Genomic DNA, 16,210 nt, shown 5'->3' with positions numbered 1-16,210 from the left:
TAACTTACCTTTCATAAGGTACAACTTAGGACATACGTAATCCTGGTACTACACGCAAATGATAAACACGCACCAAAATTGGGGACGGGGGCTTAAATGTGTTCTCCTTTCGGGGTGGAAGGGTTGGGGGGGGTCACAGGTGTCCAAGAATCAAAGGATAAAACAGAGACCGCCAGAGCTGGAAACAAAAAAATGTGAAGTTTGTTCTGGCAAGACAAGAATACCAGAGAAGAAATGTACCAGGTAGTTCTCTGTGGAGGAAAAGTGAGGGGGTTTTAAGGACTACGCCCAGCCAGTTAAAACAGGTCCCACTGCTCCCTGCTCACCAAAGTCTTCGGCTACTTCCAGTTAGGATCTGGGAATCTGGGGTCCCTCTAAGTTCACAATACTTTCTTTCTCATCCTCAGCCGGTTAGAACCAGCCATGATGGAGCACCTGTGTCAGTTTTGGTATCTCTAGGTTAAGCGTCGCTTTAAGTGGAAAAGTTTATTTTTATATGGGGTGAGTTACCCAATTTGCTTTGGAAAGTGGCCAACTATTCCACTGATACTGCCTGGGGGAGGCTGTATGGGTCAATCTTTCTCCTTACTGTCCGCCTGTTCTTGAGGGGAGCCCTCCGCTCTCTGACGCCAGTCCCAAGCTGGAGCAAGCCACCTACCTGGAGAACGCACATGCCAAAGGTGTTGCCCAGGATCTTGTGGGTTTCATTGTAGTAGCAGTAGCGGATGTTTGTGGCCGCCACGAAGAGTTCAAAGGGGTCATCTTGCTTTATGTTCAACGTCCCATTCTTTATTTTCTTCTGTAGCTGTCGCATTCTTTTCTTCCGATGACTGCAATCACCCACCCACCCCAGGAGAGCCAGTTAACCAGAGAGGCTAAAGGGGTGGGAGCAGGGGACAGGCTCACTGATCACCCATCAAGACCTTCAGAGCCAGAAGGAACTCAGCTATCGCAGGGCCAACCCCCTCCGTTTAAAAGTGAAGGAAAGGGGCGCCTGGGTGGCGCAGTCGGTTAAGAGTCCGACTTCAGCCAGGTCACGATCTCGCGGTCCGGGAGTTCGAGCCCCGCGTCAGGCTCTGGGCTGATGGCTCAGAGCCTGGAGCCTGTTTCCAATTCTGTGTCTCCCTCTCTCTCTGCCCCTCCCCCGTTCATGCTCTGTCTCTCTCTGTCCCAAAAATAAATAAACATTGGAAAAAAAAAAATTTTTATAAAAAAAAAAATAAAAAAATAAAAAAATAAAAGTGAAGGAAAGAGTAGAGAGGTTAAGAGGATGGGCCCGGAGCCAGGGGTGAGCCTGTGGGGGAATCCTACTGTGCTGCCCTGGCACCTTCCACAGATTCTCATCTTCAAAAGAAGGGTAACGAGAGTACCTAAACCTCCTATTTGGCTAGACCAGAGCTTGAAACCAACCTTGGCGGCCTCGTTACCTTAGTCTCAAGCCACAGCTTCTACTACACAGTACCGTTCCCCAGAAGACCTGGGAAAGGCAAGGTGGCTTTGAAATTTATCGTCAGGAATGAAAGAAGGACATCAGCTCTATTATTTTCACTATTTGGAAGAGTCCTCAGAGGTCGCAGCTCCCTAACAATCCCTGAAAAACGATGTCAGATAATCATTTCCTGGCATTTAATTAAGGAGCAGCAACTAAAAATGGTATGGGACACTCAAAAGGCCCAACTTACCTGCTAAACCCCAGCTCTTTCTTATAACACCACAGCACTGAAGGCCGAGCCTTCACAGTTGCTTTGGACAACATGTGATGGAGTATGACCACCTGCCAAAGGAAAAAGTCACAGAATCTCATGGCCAAGAGAGACCTCAGAGACTGCCAGACCTCATTTTGACAGATCTGGAAAGTAAACAGAGGGCCAGGAGAGGGCAGTGCCCAGGCAGGGACTAGAAGCCCGGTCACACACTCTTAACCTTGCGCTCAGTCCACCCCTAGGTTCTCACAAGGCATTGTGTGTAGAGAAAAGCAGTCAAAGGGACCTTAATGTTATTATGTGCTGAAACCTCAGAGGAGCAGTAACAAGCTAACTGTGGGACAAGACACAAAGTCAGCCAGGAAGTGTTTACGAGGTCTCACCTGGTCCTTTCCTCGGTCTCCGACTACAACAAACAAAGACCTTTGCCTTTCAGCAACTCCATTCTCAATGAGAATCCGGATTCGGTTATCTACTTTCTTCCGATGCATGGTGAAAGACTATCACTGAAAGAGAGAGAAAGGAAACACAACTGGACATGAACGCCAGATTCTGGGTGAGGAACATTAGCTGGCAGCCTCTTGGGGGACCAGGAGCTATGCTAGGCACGGTGGGAAGTATCATTTTACTTAACCCTCAAACTGCTCCCTAGGGAACATGTCAGTCTCATTTTTAAAATTAGGGAACTGAGGCTTGGGAGGCAAAGAAAATGTTTCCTCAGCATGGAAGTCAGAAGGGACGCTGTATTTCATACTTCTATCAAGGAGTTTTTTAAAAAACTTGAAACAATGGTCCACAAAATAGAATGATTAAAATATATGATGGTATATTTGTGAGATAATAAGGCAGTTTTCAAAAAAGCTCCTTCAAAATCGCTTTCAGAAATTATCTAAGGATATGGATAAAGATGCTTATGAGAAGACTGACATCACAGAACAAAGCATGATACCATCTTTTAAACACATGTACATAACATGAAGGGGAAAAAAAAAAACCTGAAAGAAAACACAAAAATGTAATTTTTGTGGATGGTGAGACTGCAGGTGGTTCTTATTTTCTTTTGTTTTTTTAGAGTTTTGGTTTTTTTATTCATATGCATTACTAATAAAGTCAGAGAAAGGAAATCAATGAATGTTACTGTGATGAAATGTGTCAACTGTCTCCTCAAAGGAGAGAAACCCGTACTGAAGCCTGTACGGACAGACCTTAAAGTTGGATTACGTACAATACGATAATGCATTATTACCACAATAAATACACCAAAGAAACATCAGGAATATCAATTATATTTCTACAACATTGAAGGAAGAATGACAGCCTACCTAGAAACTACAGAGCCTGCTGCATTCTAAATATAAAGTTCATTAATTGAACCTTAAGTGTGCCTTAACTGTCCTTCTACCCTACAATCCAAACATGGATTTTAGCAGTCATTTCTTAATATAAAACATTATGTTACAATCAATGGCTCCTTTTTTATAAGGAAAGGAGCAAGTATAAAGAATTCAAGTATTTTAAGGAAGGAATATGACAGGATTCACACTCAAATCTGCCCGACTCCAAAGCCTAAGCTCTTTCCAGCTCCCCACTCTGCCAAACTTGTCAGTTGAGGCCACATAGAGATCACACACAAATCAATCGATAACTAATTAGTAGGGACTGCTTTTTGCTCTAGTTACTGTGGGAGCCCCAGAAACAATACCAGACAAGACTTGACTTCAAGGAGCTTTCATTCTCCTTGCAGAGAATATTCAAGAGAAAGAGATAAGGGACAATTTGTCTAAAGACAGATAAAACTAGACGCAAAAATAATAGTACAGCCAATAGTCTGATGAAGGTCTGAGATTACCGTGGGCTGGAATTGCCATGGAAGGCTTAACGTAGGAAGAGGGCCTTGAAAGGAAAAGAAAGAGAACTATTCCTCATTCACTCGTCTATTTGTCTAACAAGTAAACACAGCATCTATGTGCCAGTCACCATTCTAGATGCATTAGCAAATGAAACAAGTCCTGAATGTGATTCCTGAAAAAAACAGTATAAACGAACGAGCTTAGACAAACAAATGAAAGCATGGGAGGATCTGGAATCAGACTGCCTCGGTTTAATGCCTAGCGCCAAAACCAGGAACCGCAGGCAAGCTCCGCGGAAAGCAAAAGTGTTGTCACCACCCCCCCACACACACACACACCCAGACCCCCAGCTAGAGTTCCCCAGAAGGTGGAGATGGAGCCACGCAACCCCGGAGAGCGCTCGAGAAGCACGCGGAGAGTGGCCGCCAATCGGGGAAGAGGAGCCTGTCATCTAGAACGAGCGCCCGTGTGGGCCGGCAGTCGACGCGGGCCGAGCATTGGCAAGGATACAGAGCCTTCATCCTCGAGCCGGCCACCTCTGGTCCCAAGCAGGACACAGACACCGACCTTGGTACCCATCCCCAGCCATCCCGTCTTGGGTACCTGCACCCCGAACCCAGCGGATCCCAGCCAGCAGCCAAGCGGAAGCACGTGGGGAAACCCAATTACTCCAGAAGCCCAGAGGGAGCGGCGGGCTGCCCCTAGCGATGCCTGACCGCGCGCTCTCAGCGCTGGCCTCACTCCGCGACGCGCGTCCTGCTCAGGCACTGAAAGGCTCCATGTGCGCGAGCGCACTAACGGCGCGGTGCGGCGTGCGTGCGGGGACTTTCGGCAACCATGTCTCCGTGTGATGACGTCAGATGCCCGGGAGGCGGAGCTGCAGCCTACGTGGCCAGCGCGGTTTTGGAATTTAGTCTCTGCTCCGAGTGGCACGGGTGCGATTTGCCTCTCGTATCAGAATCAAGATGCCCTGGCTCCGAGGGACAAAATAAGCGCTTGCCGCTGTGCTGGGGCGAGCCCGGGTTACCAGACAGGCCCAGGGCAGCACACGGTAAGGGGGTCCAAGGCTCTTAGTGTTTATCCTAGTTATACGAGACGACGGACTCCAGGGATCTGTGCGTAATTTTACCCTTTTATTTAAATAACTTCCCATTTTAACGTGACAAAATGAGGAAACTCGATCAGCAGACCTGTTTTATTCACTTGATCTTCCACACCTGAAGAAAGGGCCCTGTAGACCTGTCGGAAACTCTATTTCTACCCACCGGTGCGGGTACTTTGTAAATTCCCTTTAGGCCTAAACTGGACATCAAATGATGGCGCTCTTCTGAAAATCAGCTCTGGGGCTCTGCTCTTGTTAAATACTTCTTCCTCCCGCCCAGCTCCCAGGCGAACTCGCCCAAGCATATTACAAGCACCACCTTTATATTCTTATACTACAAGAACCACCTGTATATTCTTATACATTGTCTTTGGGCCAGATTGTTGACTTCAAGTAAACAAATTCCAACTGCTTGCTTGACATTTCTTGAATACCTCAGATTCAAAATGTCTGAAGCTGAACTCCTTCCTCAAACCAAGACACTTCCAATTCCAGTGTAATCATCACTACTACCCATTTTTAGTCCAACACCCATCATTTTCATATTCGCTCAACAAATGTCAATATGCCAGACACCAGGGATAAAATGACCAAAATGTTTTTCACTTATAAAGTTTGCGTAATTCTGGGTAAGCTTTAAGTGCTATTAAGAAAAAACTGTCCAATGAGTAAAGTAACTAAGGATATGTTTTAGTGGTGGGCATGGAAGGCCTCTGAGCTGATGACACTGGAGCAAACACCTGAATTTAGAAAGAATGAACGTTAAGAATATTTGAGCGAAAAGCCTTTGCATGCTTGAAGATCGACTAGTGAGCAAGAACAAAACGGTAGGCAATTAGGCCAAATAATGAACGCACATAGACCAAAATTTAGGATTTAATTCTAGGTATGATGGGAAAACCAGTGGAGTTTGGGGAACCAGGAAGTGACAAAACCTGACTTGTCCACAAAAATCACTGCAGGATGATGAGTAGAAAGAGAGCCATTATAAGCTACTGTGGTTACTTGCTCTAAGCTGGTAGTAGTGGTGGTCAGAAGTGTTAGATGATTCAGTATATATTTTCAAGGTAGAACTATGTGGATTTGGTTAAGGACTAGATCCAGGGTACAAAACAAAGTATACCCAAAGTATTTGCCCTGAGCAAATGGATGAATGCAGGTTAATGAAGAGATTGATTTGGAACACTCAAGACTGGAGTAATTGGGGACCTAGGAATATTTAGGAGGAACTAAAATACTGATTGTATTCAAAGTCCTGGGATTAGATGGGATCACCTAGGGAAGAATGTAGTTAGAGATCAGTCTCACAACTGAAGCCTGGATTACCCAGGAAAGGATACTGAGCACTAAGTGAGACAGGAAATATGTAGGATCCATTCACTACTGCCCTCCACTTTATGTTGTAATCATTTCTCTCACGGGCTATTCCCAATAGACATCTCTCGCCCCATACAGATTGTTCTCAAAACTGCATTGTGTATTCTTTAAATGGCAATTTTGTTAGGTGACCCACTATCCTTTACCCCACTCCTGGCCCCATACACACACAGCTTAGAAACCTTAGTTTCCAACTGTTCTTAAGAGAGAAAACATGGAACGTAACTGTAAAGCCACCTGTAGTACTCTTTACCTGTTTTTCAGCCTCTAACTCTACTAAAACACATACTCCTACTTGACCAGATAGCTTTCTCAGTCCTGGAAGAGTGTGCCTTTCTTTGGATATGCTCTCTTCTCCACTTCTCTAATTACTCCTCATCCTTCAAGTCTTAGTTCAATTATCCCTTTCAACGAAGTCTTTCCCAGTCATTTTGACTAGGTCATAATTTATCGCAGTCATGGCCTTTATAGCTGTCATCAACTCTGTTGCTCCATCACGGCATTTGCTACATTTTTGTGTCACGACATCATTATCTTTGAACAGACTGCTCAGTGAAAGCAGGAACCACAGTGATTTTGTCACCACTGAATGCTTAGTGCTTGCCATTATGCTTGGCAAAGGGACACCCAAACTTGCCAAATAAAGCCTTGGTTCACTGGCTTAATACGGTGTCTCCCTAATATAAAGACAGTACTTAAAGCAGTACGTACAAGAATACACCAATAACTGCCTTTACTATTTACTAGATGAGGTGGTCTTTTCACGGCCTACATTCAATGAGCTCCTGACTGAAAGAAGGTGGTGGTAGTCTAGACTCTTGAGAAGACAAGGCTACCAGAGAGATTTTCTGTTAAGGTTTTTCCTCTCCTCTCACAAGTAGCACTTCAGAGCTTTGCTGGATACTATACACAACTAATGCAGACTTCACTCAAGGACAGTAAGAAATCAGATTTTAATATTTAATCTATGTAATTTAAGACATTCACTATTCTTTTCCAGTATTTTATAGAAGTCAGAATGGGAAAAGCCTTAACAACTTACTTTCATTTTCCTGATGGTTTGCCCTCCCCACTGACTGTACAGAAGGGATAAGCTTAAGGGCAATACTGATTCTTTGAATATAATTTATAGCCAAAGTGCTTAATAAGAACTCAAGTGGGATGAGGATCCAGGAACTTAAAAGATGAAATGAAGAAGGGTTTGAACTCAGTGCTTACCTGTATCTCAATCCCCTAATTAGATATATTACTGAAAATATAATGAACAGTACAAATTTCCTAAGACACTCAGGAGGCTGAATACTCAACTGCTTCTACATTTTATGAATTGTCAACAGAGCACTTCAGTTATTGGGCCTTCTGCAAATAAACACATTCTCATGCCTCCTATAAGTGGAAAAGTCTCCCACATAACAGTTGCATATATAGGAGACAAAAGAACTGTAGAAGCTAACTGATAAAAAATGTTTCAAAGGATATTTGTTTTAATATCAAGATACAGTGATTGCAAAACTCTTCCATATTCAGTAGGGATATTAAGATCTAGAAATAGAACTGCTCTAACCAAGGTCATCAATGACATTCTACCTTAAAGCTCTAAAATAGAAGTCTCGTTATCCACATGAGATGATTGATATTGTGCATTTACAAAAGTACTTTATATGTGGAGTCTTACTATACCAAGAAGCTACAGTGACACACGTGACAGTCATTTCCTTGCAACTCTGCTAAAATATGCATTTGACCAAACAAAAGGTCTTCTGCAGGTAGGACAAGTATTCACATATTATACAGAACACTTAGTACCAAGACTCAGATCTTAACGGGACTTTTTAAAAAGTTCTCTGCCTCATAACAAGGCACCTCCTTTAAAAAATATAGTCTGAATTGAGACATAAAAGCTTTACATTTAGACTGTGATAGAATGCCAAAAAAAAAATTATACTATTTCAAAAAGAACGACTCTTTTAAAAACATACACAGAAATAATGAAACTACTAACACCTTTACACATTCACAACATCCACACTAATGCATAGAAGTTTGAAACCTAGAAAGCATTTCTCCCCCATCCCATCTCTGAACTGATTCATAGAGATCACTGTATGAAGAATCACTTATTTACTTCAATTTTAAATGTCATGAAATTATTTTCTACACAGATAGCAAATTTAGTTTTGTATATAGAAGGATTGTAAGCATACACATCTAGGGGTTACCCAGTAAACCATGAATATTTTATCTATTCCCCGTGAAATACAGCTAACATATGGTTGTGGTACATCCCAGGCAGATGTCATTTAAAGCACACAACGGGAGGTGCTAGCCAAAGAAATACTCATTTGTAAAAGTAAACATATAACCCTTGCAATATGATGTACCACAACCACACATGAGAAAAGTCAGGAACTTATTTTATTTTAAAATAAACATTGGAGATACCCCCCCATTCCCCACCACCCTACAAAAAACTTTTGAATGTGGAATGTTCAACAGCCTATCCATTTTAGGTTACAAAACCAGCAAAAACTCCAGTTGTCTAACAATGAATGTTTGAGAATCGTTCTTGTGTTTTGTTTTTGTTTTTCTTCAGTGGCTGAGCACCTACTGGAAAAATTCCTTAGCTAAAGGCTAATAAAACAAAATTCAATTTCTGCACAGAAAATACCATTAACTTAGTATTAGTAGCCTTTGCTGAAAAGATGGGATTAATTCTCCATGAAGTCAAAGTGGGATATGACAAGCAGCATTAAGTTCATAGGCACACAAAACTAGTGCTCAAACTGCTAGCACAAATTCCAACAGTACATAAATTACTAAACTGTCATCTCCATCAAACTTGTGACTCTCCCTATGCATCTAAGTGAAGGAATCGCCACTTTGAATATAAATGCCTCCATGAGAAAAAGATAGAATTCAATTAGGGTTAGACAAAAGATAAATGCAAGTACTACAGAAATAGCTGCTGGAGATAACCATAAAATTTGAAACACTAACAATGCATGGGGTGAACCACATAAGCTGCTAGCTGTTGAACACCAGTGTTTCAAGATACAACTTTTATAAACATGTTTTATTTGTTTTGCTTATACCATCAGAACTGAAACTACTGTCTGTCATCTCCCTAAAATAGGGAAATCAATCTAAAACACATACTGGTGCTTTTCAAAAGATAGCAATTTAAAAGGGTGGTAGCAGCAGGCATTTCATATCTTTTTCTTTTAAAAACCTTCAGGCTGCAGGAAAAACATGTGACCAAGAGTGTTATGATTATCCATTAGATATTTTCATCAGTACCTGTACCAATTTAGGTGACAATACAGCAAGATCCGAGGATTAGTGACAGACAATGTATGTTATAAGGAATGATATATAGTACCAATCCTTATAAAAGTCATTGTCGAAGAAAATGTTAAGTGTTCAAAAAGGTATCTAAATACTTCACATTTAGTACAGAAGCGGCCATCCAGATTACATCCCATATTTGTTGCATATTTTTCAAAAAGTGCCAATCAAAGCCTAATTTTGCATTTTGGCTTTGTCTTATACAGTATCAGCTGTTAAAAAGCAATTTACATGTGTTTGTAACCAGTCGTTTGGCCAAGGATGAAGAGTGCTGTGTCAAAGCTGGTAGCCAGCCTTATATTAAGGGCCCATGCATAATTTGGTATGCATCTTAACGTTCAGTGCTCCAATTTAACTGGAAAAGCTGTGAAATGCAGTTGTTCTGCCAAACCACACTCCACTCCTTCCTTCTTCAAGGGAAATATTTTAGTTTTGTCAATTACCATTGAATAACTCTAGGGCTGACTTGTAGATTTGATCCAATGTCAAAAGTCAATCTTGCTCTTTCCAAGCCACTTCAAATAACTATGGAGATATCACCCCGTAAAGTGTATTATGTTTTACTCCTAAGCAAGGGTGAGGAATCTGAGTATCATGTGCAAGGCTCAAGATGACGCTTAGGACAGAACATGCAGAATAAAAATAGTTTCCTTCCATATCCAGGTAATATAAAGCTGACAATTGTAGTCCTGTCTTTATGGGATGAAAACAGTCCCTTTACAATAAGTTTCCTGAAAGGGAGAACAAATAGATAATAACTCTTCTGGTAACATATTATGGTACACTGGCCAGTGTGTTTTTGGCGTTTAAACATAATCCTGTGAATCAGATTAATTCACTTGCTGAGTGTTCATTTGCGGCATCCCTCTGTTGGGTCTTGGGGGCCCTCCACGACCTAGAAGACAAAAATGGCATTTGGTTTTTCTTTCAAATATTATTTGTTTTGCCTTCAAGCAGATTTTTCATCTGAAGTCAAGAAGCATGTGGGCAGCTTGTCACCACATTATTAGGTTTAAGAGGTCAATTCTTCAGTGTTCACCTGTCCTGGAAGTTGTCATGCGCAAATTTGCTCATGTTCTCTAGCTAAAAGAAGAGTAGAGCTAATGGAGTATTCCACCAGTACTCATTCATTCATTCATTCAACAAGTATTTATTGAGTGCCTACTGTGTGCCAGGCACTGTCATCAGGCGTTGGAAATAGATACAGCAGTGAAGACAGACAAGGTACCTGCTCTCATGGAGCTTACATTCTAGTGTACACTCTAGCTTACATTTCAGTAGTAAGTAACATCATACTATCAAAATTAATAAAAGCACCAGAATGAAAAACAGACCTTGTTACCTAAACTGTTAAAAAGAAACTACATAACATTCAAAATTGTATAATGACTTGTAACAGATAAAATAACTTTTTACATGCTGTTAAAACAGATTTTTAGCTACCAGTCAACTCAACTTTCATAGAATATGCTACAAGGTGAGAAAGAACATAACCCACATTCACATGCAAATATCCTTTGATACTTCAAGTCAATAATTCCCAAGTGATCCATTAATTTAAAAATGCACCTTTTTGCTGGCCAGTTTCTACTAGCATTGAAATCAAAGTACTTTGTAATTCCTCCTTAATATACATTTTATACATGTGATGGCCAAAACCTAGAGGAAACCTATTCAGTTTAACTTCCCTTAAATCAGAGAACCATTTAGAACTTCAGATCATATGAAATGCTACCTCTAATTGTTACACAGGTTGACTTTCTGCCCAAATGAGGAAGCAGTGTTCCTATGGTAATAGACAAAATCAGAAACTCTTTAAACCTACAATTTTTAAATATAGTTCAGTAAGTTAGTTAGGATTTTGTATGTTTTACTTAAAAGTCAAATAATTTGACATTTATATCGCTATTAGTGATCCAAAGGCATTGAAATTTCAATTAGTTCTATCATTTCTAAATGGTTCTCTAAATGTAACTATGGCTTATCTGGCCATTAAAGTGTTTCTGACTCTAAAATATAATATGCATGTTCAAAAATGAAAGAGGAATAATAAATTTATATAAATGTTCAATCTCATTCCAAAAATGTCTTACAAAAATGTTTCAGTAAGTACTTCCTAAAAACATTTAGCAGGTTTTAGGACCTGAAAAATAATTTGCAGTTGGAAAAACACTTTTTCTAAGGAGGAGAAATGTTCTAGTTTTCAAGACAATTTATATAGTAACAGGGAAAGTCATTCAAAAAATTAAATTTGGGTTCAAGGTAAGTTTTAGAAACAGAGCATTTCATTTAATCCCTAGCAACAAGTCTGGTAATGATAAATGTATTCCTAACATGTAACCTACATGCAGACTATGGAACAGCTCTTCCAAGGCCAGAACAGAAGCTCCACTTAGGAGCTAGGATCACCACCACAAAATATTACCTCGTGGGGCTCCCCGTGGTCCACTCTGCCCAGAGCCTCGCTTGAAATTCTGCTGATATCCATCCTAAAAGACAAGCTAGTTAGTACTGAAGAAAACGTAATTTTTTTTAATGCTTTCTCATCTATCTATTCTTAGTGTCTCACACAGAACACAAAATTTGTCCTTATTCTTTTTAGACATTTCAATATATAATAGCCAGAAGTTATTCTGTAATTTACTTCTGTTACTCTCAAGAACACTCAATGAAATATCTCTGCTCTTAAAAATCATTTTTTTTCCTCCGACACAAATTTATTTTTATTTAAGTGTAATTAACACACAGTATTACATTAGTTTTAGGTGTACAATATAATGATTCAACAATTATATACATTTCTCAGTGCTCAAGGTAAGTGTACTCTTAATCTCTTTTATCTGTTTCACCCATCCCCCCTATCTACATCCCCTCTAGCAACTACCAAATTTGTTCTCTATTTATAGAGAGTCTCTCTCGTCTTTTGTCTTTTTGTTTCTTAAATTCCACATGAGTGAAATCATATGGCATTTGTCTTTCTCTGACTTTTTTCATTTAGCATTATACCCTCTAGGTCCATCCATGTTGTTGCAAATAGCAAGATTTCATTCTTTTTTGTAGCTGAGTGATATTCCATTGTGTATATATACATCTTCTTTACCCATCTATTGATGGGACACTTGGGTTGCTTCCACATCTTGATTATTAGAAATAATGCTGCAATAAACAGAGGGGTGCGTGTATCTTTTCGAGTTAGGGTTTTCATTTTCTTGGGCTAAATACCCAGTGGAATTATTAGATCATATGGTAATATGGTTTTTAATTTTTTAAGAAGCCTCCATACTGTTTTTCATAGTGGCTGCACCAATCTGCATTCCCACCAATAGGGCATGAAATCATTCTCTTTTTAACAGACTCTAAAAAATGAGTACCTATACTAGAGTGCTAGGGAAAGCAAAAGTCACCATTCTCCATAATAAAGTATCTTGTAAAAATGTGCAAAATTAGCCTCAGATTACTTAGTTACCCAAGTCCAAACAACCCCATCAGTCTGTTTCATTGGCTTATTTAGGTCAGGTTTATATTTTAAAGCAACTTCTACCTACCCGTTGATAGCCAGAGTAGTCCCGGGGAGCACTGAACTGAGACTGTGTGTAACCACTGTTTGGAGTGTTAGAGAATGAAGGGCGGTAACCATCATATCCTCCTAAAATTTAGGACAAGAAAATAATTTTCTTATCTAAATGAGAAATTTTTACTTTCTTACTACTGACCAAGGGAAGAACTGAAAAATTATAAGCCATGCCAGTAATTCAAATTAATTTCTAATTCCCCATCCTGATCCAATCTGTTCCTAAATTTCTGAGTATTAATTTCCTTAGAAGAGGACATTTTCACCCATCCATGCACACATACACACCCCACATACAAAAAAAATCCCCATAAACTCTGATAATGGAAAGCAATTATCCCCTCAGAGACATGGAAAACATGGATTTGACACATACAAAAAAAACCCATTACCAATTTTGTCAATTTAAATAACCTATAATATACTAAAAATGTTTAAAATGTTTAAGCTGTATATGGGAGATTAACACAAAGATACATACATATCTTTCCCAAAAACCTCATGACATATTTCTATTTTACAAATCAAAAAGGAACAAGAACTTGCTACTTTTTTTTTTCTTTACCTCTGAATCCATTGGCAGGGCCCCTGTATCCATTCATTAAGCCTCTAGCACCACGGGAGCCACCACGAGACACACCACGACTATTGTAATAGGGCTGACTGCTACGTGGAAATCCAGTGTTCTGCTGGGGAGGCTGCTGGTGGTTACCAGTCACTTGATGGGGCTGGTCCTGGGAACCATGGTAAGTGCCAACCACTATGATAAAAAGAAAAAATTTATACACACACACAGAGCTCATTACAATTTGTTCTTTCACGTTTTCTGGGTTAAGAAGTGTCTTATACCTTCTCCTCAAATCATCTTTAAATAAATTTTAATATTTCCAATAAGGAAACCTACACATAAGTCCCTATTTTTCTCCTGCCCATATATTAAGCAATTCTCCAACAACAGTTCCAAACTTTTGGAAGCACACAATGTTTGAGAGCACAAAACTCTATCCCTCCCAAATGGAATGAAAACCTGTATTATTAAACATCTTCTGAGAGGCATCTGCCTATTAGCACAAGAGACCCACAATAATTCAAAAGATCTTACATACTAAAACAGTACAATTACCACTGTGTATCATTTAATTATTTTTCCACTATAAAACTCCTTAGTGGTAGAAGCTTTCTTATTCTTTTAAATTTCCCTTGACACGTTAATGAAACCTACAAAACTATGCTCTCCCATAGCTAAACAACCGTATGGTAGAATACTCAGTCAATTATGAAGGTAAATTAGCAGAAGTCTTCAACTTACACCTCCTTTAATGCCTGATTCCATTTCAAGTACTTTTAACGTACAACCAATTAAGAAGACAGTTAAATAGTACTCACACTGGCACTCAACTTGATGAGGTAAAGAAAAGATTCTAGAAGGTTCACACTACCTTGCACACCCCCCTTCTTCCACAATGGGAAGTCTAGAATCTAGAAATCTTTAAAAATTAAGCCCAGAGGTACCTTTCGGGTATTAACCAATGTTCGCAATGCACAGGGGAGAAAAGACAAGATACTAACACTACCTTTGGGAGGTGAGGAAGGTATAGACTAGAGGAAGGCCCACGCCCCAATAACAAAAAACAGCCAGCCCAAATCCCCCATGTTTAGATAGAGAGAAAAGGTGGTGTACCTCTTGAAAAACTTGACCAGATATATTTTGTGGCCTCAGGAAACCCCAAATACATTTATCGGTTCTTAAAATACTATTTTGCAACGAAAAAGCTAAAGTGTGCCTAGTGGATGGGATGGTATGGCTCCTTTTTGAACTGTGCAATTAATGGACTAATTACACTATTCACTGTGGTCTTTCTACACAGACTGCCTTTCCCTACATTCCTTAAATTTAAAATTACAGGTAAATATCATGATTACAGGTGACATTTTCTATCTAAAGAGAGTCATTCATATGCATGTAGAGAGTGGCAAAAGAAGTGAATTTTCACCTCACTTTTTATCAATAAGAATTTTATTAGTCTTGGCCAAATTTCACTGCAAGGAAACTCATAGCAATAAATAAAACTCATACAATTAAAGTGTGGTCTTTATTTTAAAATACCAGAATTACTTAAAAAACAACAAAACCCCCAGAATTTCTATTGAAGTGTTTGTACAGCATAAACTCTTAAGTCCATAAATAGCCAGATTCTTGCCGTATCCTTTTTTCATGATGTTCCTAACTAGATACTACAATTTGCTGTAGAGCAGGTGTACTGGGGGCCCATTGTGCTGACATGCTTATGAGTACATGGCAATAATTAAAGGAGCCTGAGCACAAAGCCCAGCTTTATCATTCAGAAGCCGAACATAGATAGCCTAATGGATAAATATCCATCAGATTACAGCTGATTCAAACTTCCTACTAATTAGTGAGTGCTAAATACTACAGGGATATGTAAGAATTTAGTACTGAAAAAATCCATAATGTTCATCAAAGTCTATCAAGAAATTAGATGATTAGAATATTTCATAGTTATTTCAATCAGTCTGATAAAATTAAACTATTAACTCCTATGATTTTAGCAAGGTTTGCTAGTTTGTTGTGGGATATTCCAATTAAACAACCGAGGATCTAAATAACCAAAGACCTAAGCAGGTATTTCTAATGCCTTACAAAGTTAAGAAATCTAAGATATCTCTATCTACATTGTTATGACAGGTATGGTAACTAGCCAACTTACGTATGACCCTACTTGCCAAAAAGGATTTTATTTCAACCTAGTTCTACCAAATGCAGCCACCAAGAGATTTCTGCATGTTTTACTGATTATAATTAGCACACTGACAACTCCTTACTGCTTAACTTTGTATAACTGACTTAACTACCTACCAGGTATCATGCTAGCCGGCTTTAATTAATTAGCAATTAAAAGTAAAGTAGATCATAATCTAACAAGTTCCACTAAAATCACAGAATGAAACAGAGATATTATGAAAGCTTACTGACCAAAGGAAAATGGGTATGAGGCCTCCCAAAAAGTGCACATAATTCACATACAATAAATATGGACTTGATTTAATTCAGGATCTGCAACAAAAATTCCATAAAGTCTACTACTAGAACAAAAACTTGTGGACACTGCCACTTTAAAGTGTAAACCCTCCTGGGGTGCCTGGGTGGCGCAGTCGGTTAAGCGTCCGACTTCAGCCAGGTCACGATCTCGCGGTCCGGGAGTTCGAGCCCCGTGTCAGGCTCTGGGCTGATGGCTCAGAG

The 16,210-nt window shown here is 39.7% G+C and overlaps 2 protein-coding genes across 3 annotated transcripts in view; both read right to left on the bottom strand.

Annotated features, from left to right (window-relative positions):
* NAT10 (N-acetyltransferase 10) overlaps positions 1 to 4,357 on the bottom strand; it is a 35,379-nt gene extending 31,022 nt beyond the window's left edge. The window contains exons 1-4 of the mRNA XM_043580914.1: positions 4,157 to 4,357; positions 2,087 to 2,209; positions 1,683 to 1,774; positions 659 to 830 (exon numbers count right to left, since the gene is read on the bottom strand). Of these exons, the coding sequence (XP_043436849.1) occupies positions 659 to 830; positions 1,683 to 1,774; positions 2,087 to 2,194 (372 nt within the window). The 5' untranslated portion in view covers positions 2,195 to 2,209; positions 4,157 to 4,357. The remainder of the gene's footprint in view (positions 1 to 658; positions 831 to 1,682; positions 1,775 to 2,086; positions 2,210 to 4,156) is intronic.
* A 3,779-nt stretch (positions 4,358 to 8,136) lies between these two features.
* The window catches only part of CAPRIN1 (cell cycle associated protein 1), a 38,878-nt gene continuing 30,804 nt past the window's right edge, over positions 8,137 to 16,210 (bottom strand). Inside the window, exons 16-19 of one of the 2 annotated variants that reach the window (XM_043580915.1) lie at positions 13,514 to 13,708; positions 12,923 to 13,023; positions 11,803 to 11,866; positions 8,137 to 10,272 (exon numbers count right to left, since the gene is read on the bottom strand). In XM_043580915.1, the coding sequence (XP_043436850.1) occupies positions 10,208 to 10,272; positions 11,803 to 11,866; positions 12,923 to 13,023; positions 13,514 to 13,708 (425 nt within the window). In that variant the 3' untranslated portion in view covers positions 8,137 to 10,207. Of the gene's footprint in view, positions 10,273 to 11,802; positions 11,867 to 12,922; positions 13,024 to 13,513; positions 13,709 to 16,068; positions 16,097 to 16,210 lie in introns of those variants that run through there. The other variant, XM_043580916.1, reaches the window with a different exon arrangement.

This window comes from Prionailurus bengalensis, chromosome D1 (genome assembly GCF_016509475.1).
Source record: "Prionailurus bengalensis isolate Pbe53 chromosome D1, Fcat_Pben_1.1_paternal_pri, whole genome shotgun sequence".
NCBI classification, from domain to species: Eukaryota; Metazoa; Chordata; class Mammalia; order Carnivora; family Felidae; genus Prionailurus; species Prionailurus bengalensis.
The sequence above is the reverse complement of the archived record's forward strand: the minus strand, read 5'-3'. Positions and strand labels throughout refer to the sequence as shown.